This window comes from Fringilla coelebs, assembly GCF_963513975.1.
Source record: "Fringilla coelebs genome assembly, chromosome: 3".
Classification (NCBI taxonomy): Eukaryota; Metazoa; Chordata; class Aves; order Passeriformes; family Fringillidae; genus Fringilla; species Fringilla coelebs.
The window spans coordinates 39,666,982-39,683,861 of record NC_140030.1 but is presented as its reverse complement, the minus strand read 5'-3'; the positions used below and the strand labels follow the sequence as shown (position 1 = coordinate 39,683,861).

General features: G+C 40.3%; 1 protein-coding gene across 1 annotated transcript in view; it reads right to left on the bottom strand.

Annotated features, from left to right (window-relative positions):
- FUT9 (fucosyltransferase 9) overlaps positions 1 to 15,068 on the bottom strand; it is a gene marked incomplete at both ends in the record, with an annotated part of 104,171 nt that extends 89,103 nt beyond the window's left edge. Inside the window, one exon of the mRNA XM_084202875.1 lies at positions 14,924 to 15,068. Within this exon, the coding sequence (XP_084059001.1) occupies positions 14,924 to 15,068 (145 nt within the window). The remainder of the gene's footprint in view (positions 1 to 14,923) is intronic.
- Between the last annotated feature and the right edge of the window lie 1,812 nt (positions 15,069 to 16,880).

Below are 16,880 nucleotides of genomic sequence, written 5' to 3'. Positions count from 1 at the left end.
TGCCCATAAGTGGTAGGAAAACTCTGCAGTAAATTTTAGTAGAGTCAGTGCAAAGATATTGCTGCTATTAAACCAGTTTTAGTTTCATTATTTTGTGTGCCTTGTTACTTTTAAATCAAAAGTCAATAAGAAACCAATGTGTATGTGAAAGAATTAAAGTAAACTTTCTGCTCCAAGAAGACAGAGCTGGATCTCAAACCTGTTACTCCATGTTCTTCTCCTGGTGCAAAGGCAGCTTAGGGAAGTAGAGGAAGTTCACATGTTCATGCTGTCCTGACAGTTCTCAGGGAGAGGCACCAGCAATTCCCTCAGAGCAGGACAGCTCCCAGCTCATCTCTGCTGAGAATGTCAGTTGTAAATTTAGCTGGGCCTTGTTTTTATCGTTTTAGGATCTCTTTACACACAGGTTGTCATTTCCTGACCTAGAAATACTTTTAGGTGAAACAGCACAGTTACACTTGTGACAAAGAGTAGTAAACCAAAAGAGAGACCAGTCTATTCCAATGTAAAGACATTTTTCTCAGCAAACACATATTTTACTCTATCCAGTCAAAATACTTTCTCACCTATGAAGCACTAATACTACAGGGTCTAATTTAAATGAAATCGATTCAGCTGGTAAAATGATAATAACTGTACAGAAAGCCAGACTTGCTCCTCAGACTTTCAGAAAAATTGCAGTTTTATCCTCCATAGTCTTGCAGTTCTAAAAGAAGTATTGATACATCATGAAAAGCTTCAGAAAATTTTATTTGGAAGGGCACTAGGAGCATTTATTGCAAAATTTACATTGTGCATCCTTTTGGTTTAGGAGCAATTAATGACATGCACTTGTCTACTAGCATTCAGCTTGAATTCATTAACAAAAAATAACTATTGGACTTTTCCATAATTCAGTGAAGTTGAATTACTCATCCAGAACTGAATATCACGATGTTTTCACTTTTTTCCTGCTTGACATGTTCTTTAATATAGATGTGCATACATGTAGAAATTGGAGGGTGAAGGAATTGCTTCTCAGGAGAGAATGTACTCTGTAGTAGCAAGTGGCTTGTATATCTAAGATGTCTCTGAAGGTTTGTGATGGTCTGTCCAAAACCAAGTCAGAAACTGAAAGAATGTGGTAATCTGGAAAAAACTTTCTAAATATGTGGACTTTTCTAGTCTGCTTGCTATTAAAAAATTTCACATGAATTTTTGCATTCTGCCGATGAATTAGGCTGGTTTCAGCAGTGTTTCTTTACACAGTGTGCAGTGCTGCATGAACACAGCTGTGCTGCTCCACAATGGCTTCTGTGCTGGCAGCTCAAATCTCTGTGTGCCACAGTCCTCCGCTTTCCCTACTGCAGGGGAGCCACAGCAAACTCATCTGCTTCCTTTCCTGCTCTCTACACACAACCTACACCAACCACACCGGAAACTGAAAGTCTTGTAGAAGTATAATTTATAGTTTTCAATAATGCCGTCGTATTTTAAAAAGAAGTCTCCATGCTACGTATTCTCCATGGTATTCACTGAAGCCCCTCTCTAGTGCTGTATAAGTCTCTCTCCTTTACAGAAGAGTCAGGTCCAGAAAGTGCAGTGAATTGCCCTCTTGGGATGGCTTTCTCTCTACTAACTACAGAACTCTTGAAGGTTAGCTGACTTCTTGGTGGCTAAAGTTACCTGAGGGAAAAACCACTCATGAGTGCATTTTGAACCTCTCCAGGCTCGCAACTTTGGGTCAATTATATATAATATTACAAGTAAGATCATGACCCTGAGTGATAGAATACTTCTAAAAAAGATGGGAAGGTACAGAAGATAAAAGAGAAAGGTGCAGATTACTAGCAACAAAAAGGAGGAAAAAAATACTGGGATTAAAATACTTAAACCTAAAATTTAGGCGTCTTCACATGGGAGGTTAGGCTGTCTTTCAAATTAATTAAATACTTAACTGTCAGAGGCACACCTCTATCTTAATGCACAGACTTTAAAGAAAACTCAGGGATTTCGAAATGCAAATATTTAAAGTTGGCTTTCCCACACCTATTAATGTGCACCCAATCCATAGCTGAGGATTTGACTCTAGCAGGAAACAATGACCGTTCTGGCACACCTGTGCTTCAGAAAGAAAAGACAGACTTTGCAGAACTCACAGAGAGACAAAAACCCAAGAATAATTTGAAAGATTAATAGACTGTGGAATAGATATATTCTAGTCACTGGACTGTAAGTCCAGGAAGAGCACAAGTCATAATTGGTCTATCCAAGAATTGTATATGCAACAATGAAGCTACATGTCATAATCAGAAAAATAACATTTCCCAACCTGTTAAAACTTACATAGATACTTTTTTTTGCATGAAATCACATTGCATTTGGTTAGAGGAAGTTGTAAAAGGTTAATAGGTGAAGGCAGCTTACTGCCTGCCTACCACCAACAGATTGCAGATACTTTTGCAGACATTGACAAAAAAAGTATTTGGGGAAATCTAATGCTCTTGTCAACTTAATCCTGCTTCAGAAAGGTTTCCTTCTAAACAGGGAATAATAAATATCAAGGGTTTGTTTTCTTCCCTTTTCCATATCAGGGAAGACTTACTACAAACATTAGAGTTTTCTCTGGAATTATATTGATGATTTGAATATTCCTCAAGGAGCATTAGGAACTATGAATGCCTAGCTGAACTTGAATAAATTATATTTTTAAAGACATCAGCAAATCAGTTCAATGCTACAGAAATGTGTAAAATAAAAATGTCAAAGCTATATTAGATTAAGTTGAACTATCAAATTAATCTGGAGATGATTTCTGGGACACAGGACCCATGCAGACTTAAAAGTCTTCAATAGGAAGAGCAACTGGTCAAGAATTGGTAAAGATCTTTTTGAGTAAATAGTCTGTCAAAATAGACTATTTATGGGAAGTGATATCAAGTTTCATCGGAAGCCTAATTCCCTGAACTAAAACATTTTTCTACTCCTTTGAACATTAACTTATTTTATGCTTTTGCCACTTGAATACCTTCTGACAATAAATAGAGACGAAGTGGTGAAGTAATAATGGAAAGCTATACTATCACTCACTACACTGCATCTCCTACATGAAAGGAGAGAGATCTTTAGTTCCCCAAACTGGATACTAAGATCTTGCTCTAAAATGTCACATTTACTAAATGTTTCCACTATTAGTACCTTCCTGTATTTGTAAGCTTGCTTTTTAATGCCCGAAAATGGACTACCAGCTGTATCAAGGGATTCAGCAGCCACTTTGCTCAATACCAAGTTGAGCATTCAGACGCCACCAACACTTTCCATCCTCCAGACAACAGCAGCACAGTCCCAGCTCATGGTGCTCGTGCACCAGCTCCCTCAAGCCCTGGCCCTGCCAAGGTTCTTGGACCCCAAACCTGTTTTCAAGATGTAGCAGTCTCACAGTCTAACCCCACAGAGAGAAGCACAATCTTTTCTGAGAACACACTTGCCAGAGCAGATACCACGTGCATGGGAGGAAAAAAAAAAAGATAATTTTCTGAAACTGCAGAAAATTAAATTCCCTCTCGGGTAACTGACAAGCCCACTTTGTCTGATCTACAGAGAGTTTAAGAATTAAGATTGTCTGCCTCCCAGGAGGTTCCTATTAACCAGAAAGTATTTGTTATTTGACAAGACAACTTTTTAATTTTCCCCTCTTGGAACTATCTGGTTTGCTTTTAAATATTTATTCAGCCAAATAGCAAGCAATTCACTGCACAGACCAATGTTAGTCTGCTCTTCTGTGAAGAAAGGGGGTCAGGTTTAAGTTCCTGCTCCATTAGCTATTTAATCAATTATCCAAATTGGCAAGGTTTCAAGAGGAGAAAGTCAGTAACTTCATCCCAAAATAACCATTCAGTGAGTAGCTAGGGCACATTTCTGACCTGAAAGTGCCTATGAGTGAAATTTTTTCTCAACTCAGGAGTGAGTTTATGTGTGTAAAAGGTCATCTACCTCAGTGGTAGGTGCTCTAATTACTGGATATTTGGGCAGCAATTAGCAGCATGTTCTAATAATTTTGGAGAAAAGGCAGATTGGTCTTATATATTTATTTTCAGGGTGCAGTAGAGACCTCCCTAGTGCTGAAAGGAGATACCTTAAAAATGTAGGTTTTATGTATATTACTGTCCCACCATATTTTCTTGAAGCTATTCTTCCTTCTGCTTGATTATTTCTCTGGTTGCCCCTTTTAGCCTTTTATCTCCTGTGCTTTGTGCAGGAAGCCTGACTCGGGGTAGAGAAAGTCTTTATAAACAAAGCACCTGTCAGTTCAACATTGCAATGCTTGATGGTTGCATTCAGAGAAGTGTTAGGGAGCTAAAAGCAGACTGATCCACTACATCACTTTTGATGTCTTGTCCCCATGCTGGATGGAGCATCCATATTTTAGTGTTTATGAGGTGTATGGGCATCCCTCAGGAAGGTAAGCAGTACACACTGGGTAGTGGGAAACCCAGAGCACTGAAAAGGAGCTTTGATATAGAGGAGAGTGTTAATCACAAGGTCTGTTTTAAATTTTACCTAGCCAGAAATTAAGCACCCTGCATAAGACTAATAAGAGATGCATCTATCTGTTCAGGCTTCAGACTTTGTTAGCCAAGTAAACTTATTTTTAGAAACTGGAGGGAGGGAAAAAAGAAATGGAAACAAGTTTTCATTTAAAATAAAAGGATAAGAGATGTGCTGATGTTCTCCTAATGATATTGTGATTAGATTTGCTAGCCAAAATATTGACAGCCTGAGTTCAATTTTGCTGATTCCCTGCTGCAGCTGTGATACTGGAACCTACTACTCCCAGAGACTCTACAGAGAGAAAACTTTGGCCACACCTGCAGGAACCATGACCAGAATGAGGGAAATAAATATTTATTTGCCCACACAGTAGGGGTGAATGGCTCTTTAGCCTAGTGCCTGGCACAGCTGCCCGAGGAATGAGTAACTTATTGCAGTACTTGGTCCATGAGCCAGAACAATGAAATATTTACAGTTCTCAGACTTGTTCACTTTTCAGAAGACTTAGGGCTCTTCTGGAGACAGGAGCAAATAACAATTTCGAGGCTAAAAACTGAATTAGGAATGTGAAATTTCAGGACAAGGTGGTGGAGTTTGTTGTTGGGAACTTAGGAGACTGACACTTGACTGGCAGACGCGGTGTTGGTTTGCAGTGAATCCCAATTGCCATAAGTGGTCAGGTTTGGAAGCAGCTGTGGTGGGCATGGATTAGATTTCTCTTGAAGCAAAGAAAACTGGAAGCTCTGCCTACAGTCTGTACCAAATGTACTGTAACCTGTAGTGGGGACAAAAGGATCTGAACTAATTAGTCCTTGGGATAGCCTCAAACTACTTTCAGGGTAATAGCATTTTGTCTGAGACAGCAAACTGGATCTAGTCTGTGGAAAAACATATTGATCATGCTTAAATATAAGGACCTCCATACCAGATGCTTTGATCTACTGGTCTGCTCCTATTGTGCTGAATTAGTTGCTAATACAGATAAAAATATCCGAGTCACTTTTTCTGCTGCATAAAAACCTCTACAGAGCTGTAAGTGTCTGTGGATTTTGCTCTCATTCATCACAGAGAGTTGTTAGTGAAAGCTTCAAATCTCCCCCATTTTTTTTCCCAAGGGCAAATAAAATAAATTTTAAATAATTAAGTAAGAAGGAATAATTGGGGAAATGATACAAAGGACAAGATGGAAATTAAGAACTGAAATAAAACAAATGCGAGGAACAAAATGCAGAAAGAAAGTTTCACAGAAGTTAAGGAAATGTTAAGTAATGACTAAGAGGGAACAAACTAGAAAGAAAAACAGGTGGTAATGAATCAGAATAAAAATGTTATTTTGAAGCAATAGTTTGTGGAAAGCTTTAAAAAATATACATATAATATACATAGATATGGATTGGGTTTTTATACATTCAAATGTGTACATACCAGTAGACAGCTATCTAGACTGATCAGTGACTATCTTCCCAAGTCTATGCCAGCATTTACTCATTGCTGGTGAAATAGCCTATTATTATCACACATTACCTCCCCTTCATGGCACTAAAATTGTTGTCCATATTTTGGGGAAAATCTGTGCTAAACTAATTTTGTACTATATGAGGAGGCATGGCTGAAGCTGGGGATTAGGAAATTAGAGCCTTGGCTTCCATTTGTAGCTGTGCTTCTCTGACTCCCAGGGAGGGATAATTCTGGAGTTATTTTTTTATACCTACCTGAAAACCATAGATAATCCATAACCATTACATGGCATTATGACAAAAACAGGGCACAAACATCAAAATTACTTATTCTATAACAACCCAGAGAAAGGAACAAATATCTGCATAGTAATGTGAGCAAAAAGAAATACAAATTAGGCCAATCCAAAAAAGTTCAAGGAAAAAAAATCACTTCATAAATCCACCACACCAGATTGCTCTATTGGGAAACAAAAAACACCAAAACTGCTGAGTTTCAGGGAGGATGGTTTTTAACCAGGTAGGGTACCTGAGGAGATCAGCTGCTATTGTGGACCAGCAAGAACAGAAGTATATATTTGTGTGTATGTACATATATATACTTTTATTTATATATATATATATATATATATATATATATATACACACACACACACACACATATATACTTTTATATATATATATGTATGTATGTATGTGTATATATGTATATATACACTAAAGAATTATATATATGCATATATATGTGTATACACACACAGGCACACACACACACATATATAAACCAATTATATGGTTAAGACACAGTGATTCTCTTCATCAGATTAAACTACTGCTGTTTTACACCTTAACACAGAAAGCTGCAGGCTTTCCACTAACTTCTAGTAGGACGTGATATAATTCCTGTAGATCTACAACTGCATGAAATTTATCTGGGAAGAATGAAAGACAGCTTGGTATTTTTACACAAAAAAAAAAAAAATCTTAGAACTGTGCAAATTTCGAGAAAAAATTGTTTTGAAAGAGGTATATTTGTAAGGTTTCTCTTCTGAAATACCTTTCCTCTGCACTGCCTTTTTCCATTTTAAAGAAGTAACAAATTGGTTTGGTTTTATCAAAATCAATCTTTTAAATTTATCTACCACTAAGTTGATCTAAACCAGAATTGCTGACTGAAAAAAAGGTCCACTTCTTAAACATTCAATTTATGTTTTTGTTCTTTTGGAGAACTGGTTAAACTGTAAAATTTTCATAAATGAAATCATGTTTTCAAATGGCCGAGGGCTTCATTGATAACATAGCAGACTCTACTTCTGTCCTTTTATTGAATTGAGCTGATTCATTCATGCTGTAGTTTGCATGTGCACATACTTACCAGCCATCTTCCTATTTATTTCATTGATTGAATCAAATTAAATTATTTTCAAGCTCATGCTGAATTTTATCGACTGTATAAAAATTCTCAGCCTTGAGTTTCGTAGCAGTGCTGCTGTGTTTCACTCCAGTGCAAGCAGTTTGGAGTTCCTTCCCATTGAACATTTGTACCACTTGCCATGCAAGGCTGAAATGTCTATTGTCTGGAAAGCTCTATAAACCAGATGCAATTGTTGCTGTTATTTTTTTTTTCTGTTATGATTGTTTTAAAAATGCAGATGCTTTTATCTATTTGCACTTGCCTTCTCTAGTATGTCTGTGGAAAGAAGACTTTTCATCTCAATGGGGCCTTGAGGAAACATACTTCTAGCAATATGCATTTTAACTGCCAAAATATTTTAAATTATGTTTTAAACTTTCTCATAACTTTCTCCCTAAATATTCTTTAGTTTGAATCCCAAATACTGCCTGCTTGTGGCAGGTGTGCCTGCAGGCCAGTGCTGGAGGTCCAGCAGGTCAGGAAGCCATGTACACAGTACTGAGGCTCAGGGAGGTCAAATAATTGGGAATTTTGTCTGTGTTCCCCAGAAAGCTCAGCTGGTGGTTCCTATGCTCACCAGGCATACTGCCCAGAAAGGGTGGCTGGTAAGCATCTGGAGGGAAACCATGGAGACCATCCAAGCAGGGAGGCTCAGTCCCTTCCCTGAGCTCCTACCTTCCAACTCTAATACCAGTCCTAATACTGGATGTCGGACATCAGCTGTCTCAGTGGGGCTGGTTGAGGTGAATGTTGTTTGTGGCAAACCTTCTCACTGGAAATTCTCCTAATTATTACAAGTTCTAGAATTAGCAAGCTTGTTAGGTTCCCAAAAGCCATTTGTTGGATGCTGCTGCATTTTCTTTTCCCATTCATCTAAATGAGGTTGCTTAAAAACTTTTTTAAGTCTAGTAGTTGCAAGAAACTAATTAGCATTTGTGTCAGAGCAATCTTACTTCATTATGCTTAAACACTGGCCTTTAAACTATGGGTATTTAGAACTGCTGAACAACAGTCTTAAGCAGCTAGTTTGTGAAAATCTTCCATTGTCAGCCTAAATAAATCATAAAATCAGTATAGCCTAGGTTGAGAGCCTTGGCTGATAAATTTTATTCTAAACATAACATACAGGCAATAATTTAATTGCTTTAAGTGTAGTTTGGTGTCCTCTTATTCCATTTAAATGTAATACTCAGCAGTAGTGGCTGTAAAATATTTTATTTAAGCCATTTCAAATTCTAAATTGCAAAGCTCTGTGTTTTTCTGTTTTTCAAGATAAATTAGTGATCTTCTATTACTGACCCACACTAATGCCAATTCTAATTTCAAGGCATGAACTATTTCCATTGAAAAATAATCTTAATGGAGAAATCCAGAACAATTTCTACCGAAAGTTCTACCCTCTCCCTCTAAGACAAGATTTTCACTGCTTTGCCAAACAACAAGGGTTCAATTCTGATAAATTCAAAGTACTTGCCACATGAGTAACTTGATATACACAATCAATTTATTGGAGTACACACTCCCTGTGCTCTGCATCCTCACAAATAATTTTAGGATCAATGCCTTCATTCACCACAACTTTAATTTTAAGGAAGGTGTTTCTTTCCTGTTTAAGCCGTGGAAGAAAATTTACTGAAATCCTATCTTGTCAGAATATGAGTTCCACTCATTTTGCTTCCCAAAATTGAAATAACTTTGCTGGGTTTAGTTGGAAAGGAAAAAAAAAGAAGATTTTAAAAAATAAATATTTAAATTGTTTCTGATATGCCGGTATGTGTATTGCAACACACATACAATACCTTTTATTCTGCCCAAAACATTTTGGTGAATAAAACATTTTTTGAGGACTTCTAAATTTGTGCCTTTTATTTCAAAAGGAGAGGCTTGAAATTTGAAATGTCATGCTGATAAACAGAGAAAACTGGTTTTGTTGCTTTGTGAGCCTGCTTCACCCCGTGGTGTCTGGCATGGTCTCCTTGCCACCTGCGTCCATCTGTCCTTGGTTAGTAATCTGCTCTGGGTACTGCTGTTGGTACCTGACTTCACAAGATGTGGTGACTCATTTGAAGAAAGTCTTTGAATATACAGGGAGTTAATGCTGTTTAATTTTAAAAATAAAGGCTCTTGACAAATATCAATTGCCCCCTTCCCCACCCCTATATTCCATGTTTTAAAAAGCCTATACTCACTGCCTCAAAGAGAAAAATAATTTTGAAGGAAGTATATGTTTTATGTCATTGTGACCTTCAAAGTTTAGACCTTATGGATCCCTACCTCTCACCTCTGCTCTACACTGGAATGGGAAAACAGGCTTTCCTGCAGTTTCAGTTCTAGCACACTTTCTCAGTTTGAAATTCCTGTAGTAGCTGTTCTGGATAAACTAAGACAAAGGAAACATCTGTAGAAAAGACAAGAGATCTTTGAACAGATGGATTATTAATTTAATATTCATTTTCAGTGTTAGTGACTAGTAGTCCTTAATTCAGTAGCATTATTTACAAAGTAGGTTTGGACTGTAGCATAAAATGGTTACAATAGTTTTAAGTTGATTTTTCCCCCAAAAGAGTACTAGGGCTTAAATTAGACAAAATAAGCCATTTTACATAAAAATCCATGACAAATAACAGATGTCTATTTACTCTACGCTTGGTATTACATTTAGTGTTAATTTGATCTTTTAGTGGCAGATATGGGGAGAAAAACCCAAGCCTCCAAACATTAGTATTAGAATGTTTCAACTTAGCCAGGTATGGGAGTGTATGGTTAAATAATTTTCTACTGTCAGATCAAACATGCAGCATTATTTGGTAAAGAAATGCAAATCTATGAGACTGTTTGCTCACAGATTATATATGTATTCCAGAATCAAATATCTGGCATTGACAGTCCCTCTACAAAATTTAAAAAAAAAAAAAAAAAAAAGCAACAAAAAAGTGAAAGTACTTTTTAAAACAAAATAAAATATTTGTGTGTAGTTAATTCATTTCCCTCTACCCCAGTCTTTGAAATACAAATGAATATTTCCAGTAAGCTCTCCTTGAAGAACTAAATGTCTCAGGGGACTGGTAATCACATTTTTGGAGCCTTTCACCTCTAGTTCACTGATTCAAATACAGCCAACATGCAGTAGTGATGGAAAATCATTGAGATTTGAAAGCTGGTTTGTGGCCTTGTGAAATGAGCTGGTATTTCACTCCATTTCTTAGAGGATTCTGAGCAGGCACTTGGCACTTCTGAAAGCACTGATGCTGAGCTCCTTGCAGGATCCAGTTGGGTCCCCACAGAGCCACAACCAGGGCTGAGGTTATCAACTAAAATCCCTTTCCAGACAAATTTCCTCAGTACATTGATCCCTTGGACAAATTGGTCCTTAGCCACCTGGAAGATCTCAGTGGGCAAATGTTTTGTCCTTGTCAAGAGGCTAGTGAAACCAGGCTAGTGAAATGGCAGATCATTCTGGGGTCACCACACTGCACTGTTGCTTCCTGTGCTCCACAAAGGCTGGGTGAAAACAGTTTCACTTTACATTTCTGGTAATCTGGTACTTTGTAGTTTCAGTTGTCATTAGTTATACTTAATTTAGGGAGAAAAACAGCAGAAAAATGTTTCTTCCTGCAGAAAGAAATTACTATATTTTTTGAGGGCAAGGATGACTTTGTCTTTTTCTTTAGACAGAGGGTCAGCCATAGTTAGGAACAGTTAATAAAATGTCCTTTATTGAGATTATACCTACCATATTATAGAAAATTTGTCTGACAATATTTTTTTTTCATCATCCACAAATAATCTCAGTTCTCTTTCCCAGTGAAGGCTTTACATTATCTCTTAATCAATTGCATTTCCTTTATGCTCAGGACTTATCCTCACAAAACTTGCATATGTTTTTATGAAAATAAAAGAAGTTTTTTTATGAACCTTTAATACCTTGTATTAGGAGTTTCCTCAGAGGGAGGAAAGAAAAGTCTATCTTCATTAACCACTAAATATAACGTGGGGAAATTAAAACATTTGGATGTCATGTCAGCTATATATGTTGTCTTCTATGATGTCACATTTGATTTTCTTTTTTTATGACTTTGACAGCATCATATTAAAAATTTGATTGCACTATGACAGTACAGGCTTTGAATTATTCAGCTTATAAGTGCAGTCTTGCAAGAAGACTGTTTTGTATTTCTTGCCATTTCTGAAAAACTGACATTTAAAAAAATGTAAAAAGAAAGGGAAAATTGTTAGCAATAACTAATTAATAACTTGAGCTTGGCAAAGGTAACATCATTTTAATACAATATCACACAAATTAAAAGCAGATTAACTGTCATGTGCCACGTTTTTTAAAAGTCACTTGAAACATTATTCTCAGGTTGACATTTTGGCCCTGAGAAATAGATAGCAAGCCTCCAATTCATTTTCAGCCAAGTCAGGACTTCCTTTGCCCATACATTTCTAATCTGATTTCAGCAACTATCACTGTGAATCCTCGTGGTATTTAGTTGAATTACCCATCTCCCCTCTTAGCATACACTCATGCTATTAATGTTTACTGAAGTCAGTGGGGCTTTTTCCATTTGACTGCCATAAGGGAGCCAAACAGTTAACATTGGAGTCTCTTGGGCAATTTTTGCAACTCTTTTAGGATTTATACTGTGCTTTTCCCATGACGTCTTGTTTTTGCCAGCTTTCTTTTTTGTTCCATTTTACTACTGTCTAGTGTTAAATAAGTGCAATCTGTTGGTTCATTTGCATCAAATAACTTTATTTGTAACCCTTTTCAGGGTGTCCAAATTTGTCTTTTCTTCATTATGACTTAAGGTTATTTTTAAATCACTAAGGATATTTTTAATCACTAAAGATAGAAACATCTACCCTGCATCTTGATTAAATTAATCTAGTCCTTTCGTGTCAGAACCTTAAAGCAAATAATGCCATTTTAAGAAATGCGTTATTCCCACTCCCTAATATGAAATTTTAGTGGTATCAGATATGAAAATATCATTCAAAGTCAAACCTTTTTCCAGTAAACATGACTATTATTTGGTCACAATAAAGCTGCCCCTAGCAAAACATGTATTACTCTTTCTCACAAGAATTATCTCAGCTGAGCTGTCCGGGCAGGTAAGAGCTGTAGGCCTGACTACTGCTTAGGAGGGTAAAGTGTGGAATATTCCATATGAGTTACAAAATAAACCCTTCCAGCTATGATAATGGGGAAAAATACAAATGATCTTTTCACGTCCCCATTCCTCAAAAATGGATAGCAGGGTTGTCTTTGATTCTGCTCACAGCCGTGCCTGGGGAGAATCTCATACTGATTTGGCTGGGATCAGAATCATGATGATAGTTACACTATGAAATGGGCTGCATTCCCTCAGAAATACTTGGTGTTTATTCAAGAGTTCCGTCTGTCATTAAATATATGTATTTTGCTGTTCTTCATCTCTCTTCCAGCATCTCTAAATTCCAACTCAAAGATAAGAGTGCCTGTTTTCATGATTAGCAGTGAAAATTAGTTATGGATCACCTACACTACATTATTTTAGTTCACTTATTTAACCTGAATCTAGCCTGTTTCTACACATGAATCACCCTGGGACAGCATTTTTTCATCCTTAAATAAACATTTACACATTTGTGTTGCTTTCCTACTGATAAGCCAAACATTTCAAAATGTACAATTGGAAACAAGATATCACAATTCAATAACATTTCATTCTGCAATATCAATATCATTCTTCAAACATTCTGATGGAAATAAAAATGCAGGAGCAAACTCTGGTGGAAGGCAACAAATGGTATCTACAAAAGTGCAGAGTAAAAATGTCAAAGTAGTACGGCCCACTACCAATTTTATGAGTTTTAACATCCATCCTCAATGGTTTCAGGATTTAAGCGCTGTGCCCAAAAAAATTCTGACTAAACTGAAGTCAGAATCAGAGTGCTTCCCTTAGAACTATATGTGTTTTGACTAAGAATAGGCTGACCATTAAAGGTGATAGAGAAACTTACTTCCATAATAACCTTTAAATCTTATTGTTTCAGACTGCTACCAGCTGTGGCAGGTAAGATGTGCTGAAACCATTCAGATGAGTCTCATAGAGATTCCTCTCTGCATTACAAGGAGAAAACTATCATCCTGTGACTTGTACAGAAAAGCAAAATCTACAGAATTACAAGATTTTGCAAATAATGTGCTTTACTTGTATGTAAGAACACTTGAATCCCTTCACCCAGTGTAATGCAGGACTAAAGAAATTTTCTACAAGAAAAAACACTATGAAAAAGTATCAGTGAAACACATGAAAAAGCACAAGCCACAATCAAGCTAAAATTCCAACAAAATTTAGCAAAAAGCAGGAATTAGGTGTGGGGGGGAAAGACATTTTTCCCCAGCCTCCTCCAGTCATTAGCGTTATCACAGCACCAGCTTCTGGACAAGGGAGTGAAGATTGAGTGTGAATCTTATATTTGTACTTGTTGTCTATTTGGCAAAGAGGCACGAGGCTGCTTTATTTATCTTTTTAGTCCTTACTTTCTTATTTCTTTTTCTTTTTAATTAACGCAGTTTCCAGGTCTTTAACATCACCCTGTGCCAGAGATAAAAAAAAAAAAAATAAAAGAATCGGGGACCGCTGCTGCCATAACAACCCTTCGACAGAGAACTATTGGGATACAGATAGTTACTATACTAGCTACCACCAGCCGTGTGCATCATGACACATAAAAACCAGAAAACCCTTTTCAGAGGCAGCATCCCGTCGTTTGCACTCGCGGTTCTGGGCAGCGAAAGAAGAGCAAGCAGGGACTTCTAGCCCCTCCACCCCCCACCCCCCACCTCCCCCGTCACTTTATTTATTTAATTATGCTGTTGGAGGGAGTGTTATAAAAGTCCATTTGAGCGCTGAGCCCTGCCCGAAGCCGCCCCCCGAGCCCCGCGGGAAGGGCCGCGCTTGGCGTCACCCGGCGGCTCCGGGAGGGGGACCGGGACCCTCCGCCACCTCCCGCCGGGGCCACTCCGGGGAAGCCGCCAATTCTGCCGAGCTGGGTCCTCCCTCCCCACCTCCAAATGGTCCCTCGCAAAAGTTAAGGCGCTGCCCCCTCTCCGAGCCGCCCCGGGCGCCCGGGGCTGCGGGCTCGGGGGGCTCGGGGGTCTCCTGGCCCCGGCTGGGGAGCGGCGCTGCCGGGGTGTCCGCGTACGCCTGTGGGAGATCCCCGTGGGAACGGGCAGCGGTGCCCGGGAGGGGCGGCAGGGCGGGAGCCCCGTGGCTCACATCCCGGCGGAGCGGCGGGGACATCCCGGCTGCCCCGCGGACCTTCCGCACGGGCGGAGCGGGCGCGGGCCGGGCCGGGACCCTCCGTTCCCCCGGGGCGGGGGCAGGGCGGGAGCGCGGAGCCTCCCCCGCGGCCCCCGCTCCCCCAGCACTCACCCCCGGGGCCGCTCCGGGATGGGAGGCGCGGGAGCGGGAACGGGGGGGATGCAGGGCAGGTGCTTTTCGGGGAGAGGGCGCCGGGCCCGGTCACTCACCCGTCCGAGGCGCGGGCTGCGGATGGCGCGGCGGCGGCGCTGCCCCCGGTGCGCGGGGGGCTGCGGGGCAGGAGCAGCAGCGGGCGCGGGAGCAGGGGCGAGCGGCGGGGCCCGGGCTGCTCCTGGGCGCGCTCTCGCTGCCCATCCCCGGCGCTGCCGCCGTCGCCGCCGCCGGAGGAGGATGCGAAGGAGAGTCAGCCCCGGGCGCGGGCACGCGCAGCGGCGGAGCGGGGAGGGGGGGACCGGGAGCGGCGCGGGGGCGCGCAGCGCAGGGAGAGAAGCTGGGAAGCTCGGGCTCTCGCTCTGTCTTTCGGCGTTTCCATCCCTTCATCCTCCAGCCTTTATTTTCTCATTTTTCTACCCCTTCTCCCTCCATCTCTCATCCCTGCATCCCGCATCTTCCCATCCATCCGTCCTTCACCCCTCCATCCCTCCACCCGTTATCCCTCATCCATCCGTCCATCCCTCCATTCCTCAGCCCCTCCGCTTCCCCGACCGCGGAGCCGCCGTCCCCCCGCCGTCCCCTCCCCTCGATCTCCGCCGCAGGGTGTTCCCGGAGCTCCCCGGGGCCACGGCAGGCGTGATGCTGCCCCCGCGGGGCATTCACACTCCCCCTTCCCTCTTCCTGCCCCCGGGAAGGGCGACCTGCTCCTCTGAAGGACAGGAGGTCCCCAGCCCCGCTCCCTCACTCCCGCCACAATCCCTAAAGAAAAAGCACTGCTAGAGCTTTCCTATCATGCTCTTCCTTTCTTCTGCTTTTTTTTTTTTTTTTTTCCTCCTACACGGCAGGAGATTAAAAAAAACGGTTCTGTGGTAGGGAAAAAGGGGGTAAACAAGAGGGAAACATAGAATACAATAATCGTTGACTGTAGGAGAAGCTAACCATACAACTGGATTAGTTCTTAAAAGCCTTTCAAGCCTGCTCCTGAAACCTAAAGGATTTCTTGGATGTTTATTTAGGATCGAAAATAATACTGGTCATTAAATATAAAAGAAAATAACAGCTCAAAGTACATTGTGTAAAGATGAGACCTATGAATCAAGTGAGTCAAAAAAACAAGCACACCAAAAGCTGGCTATCAACTCTTTATCCTTGTCCTGAACTCTCCCTGCATTATATAATGTTGACAAACTGCTGCAAGTACGTTTGGGGAAAAGATACTGCAATGATGAGAACATACTGCTTTTTATTAGAGCACATTAGTATCCTTACCTGACAAGTAGTTGCTTCAGAGGTTCATTTGCACGTTTCTCATCAACCCTCCAAGTAAACAATTTACTCGATTTTCAGTGCAGACATATGATTCCCTGGTGTCACTGTCTCTGTCCTAGACGTTTCTGAATGGCTTGTGGATTAACTTACTGTGCTCTTCTGCTCTGCCTTGTACCAGGAGCTGTGCAGGTATCAACAGCTCCCACTTGTGAAGCCAGCAAAGAGAGAGATTGGGTAGATTTCCACGTAGCTCCACAAACTGCTGATTTGCTGTAAGGGCTAGAGTCACTTAGAGAGTAGGTCTGGTATTCTAGCAGGTTTATTCAGAAAGAGAGGCCTGGCTTCTCTTTCAAATACAAATATTTCTATAACCATGGTGGGAATTGGTTCAAACCCCCATGAGCCTGCAGTTGGCATGAAGGTATTTTTGAGTGCAGCTATTCTAGTGAGAACTCCCTGGGAACAAGAAAAATTACTCCCAGGTTCCAGGAAAAGGTACTAAAATATGCATCTGTTTCATAAGATTATTGAGAGAAGGTCAGGGACCTATCTCTGTTTCCCTGCAGCTGTTGGCAAAAAATATGTACTAGAAGGCAGGTTGCAGCCCCTGGCTAGAGGATGTCTTCGCTGTAGGTTTAACCAAGCTATCAAATACAAAAATGAAAGGGGAGGGAACTTACAGGTCCAGCACTGGGCATCACTAAAGTCAGTAGGAGAAGAACTTAATGTTTCATTTTGAACCAC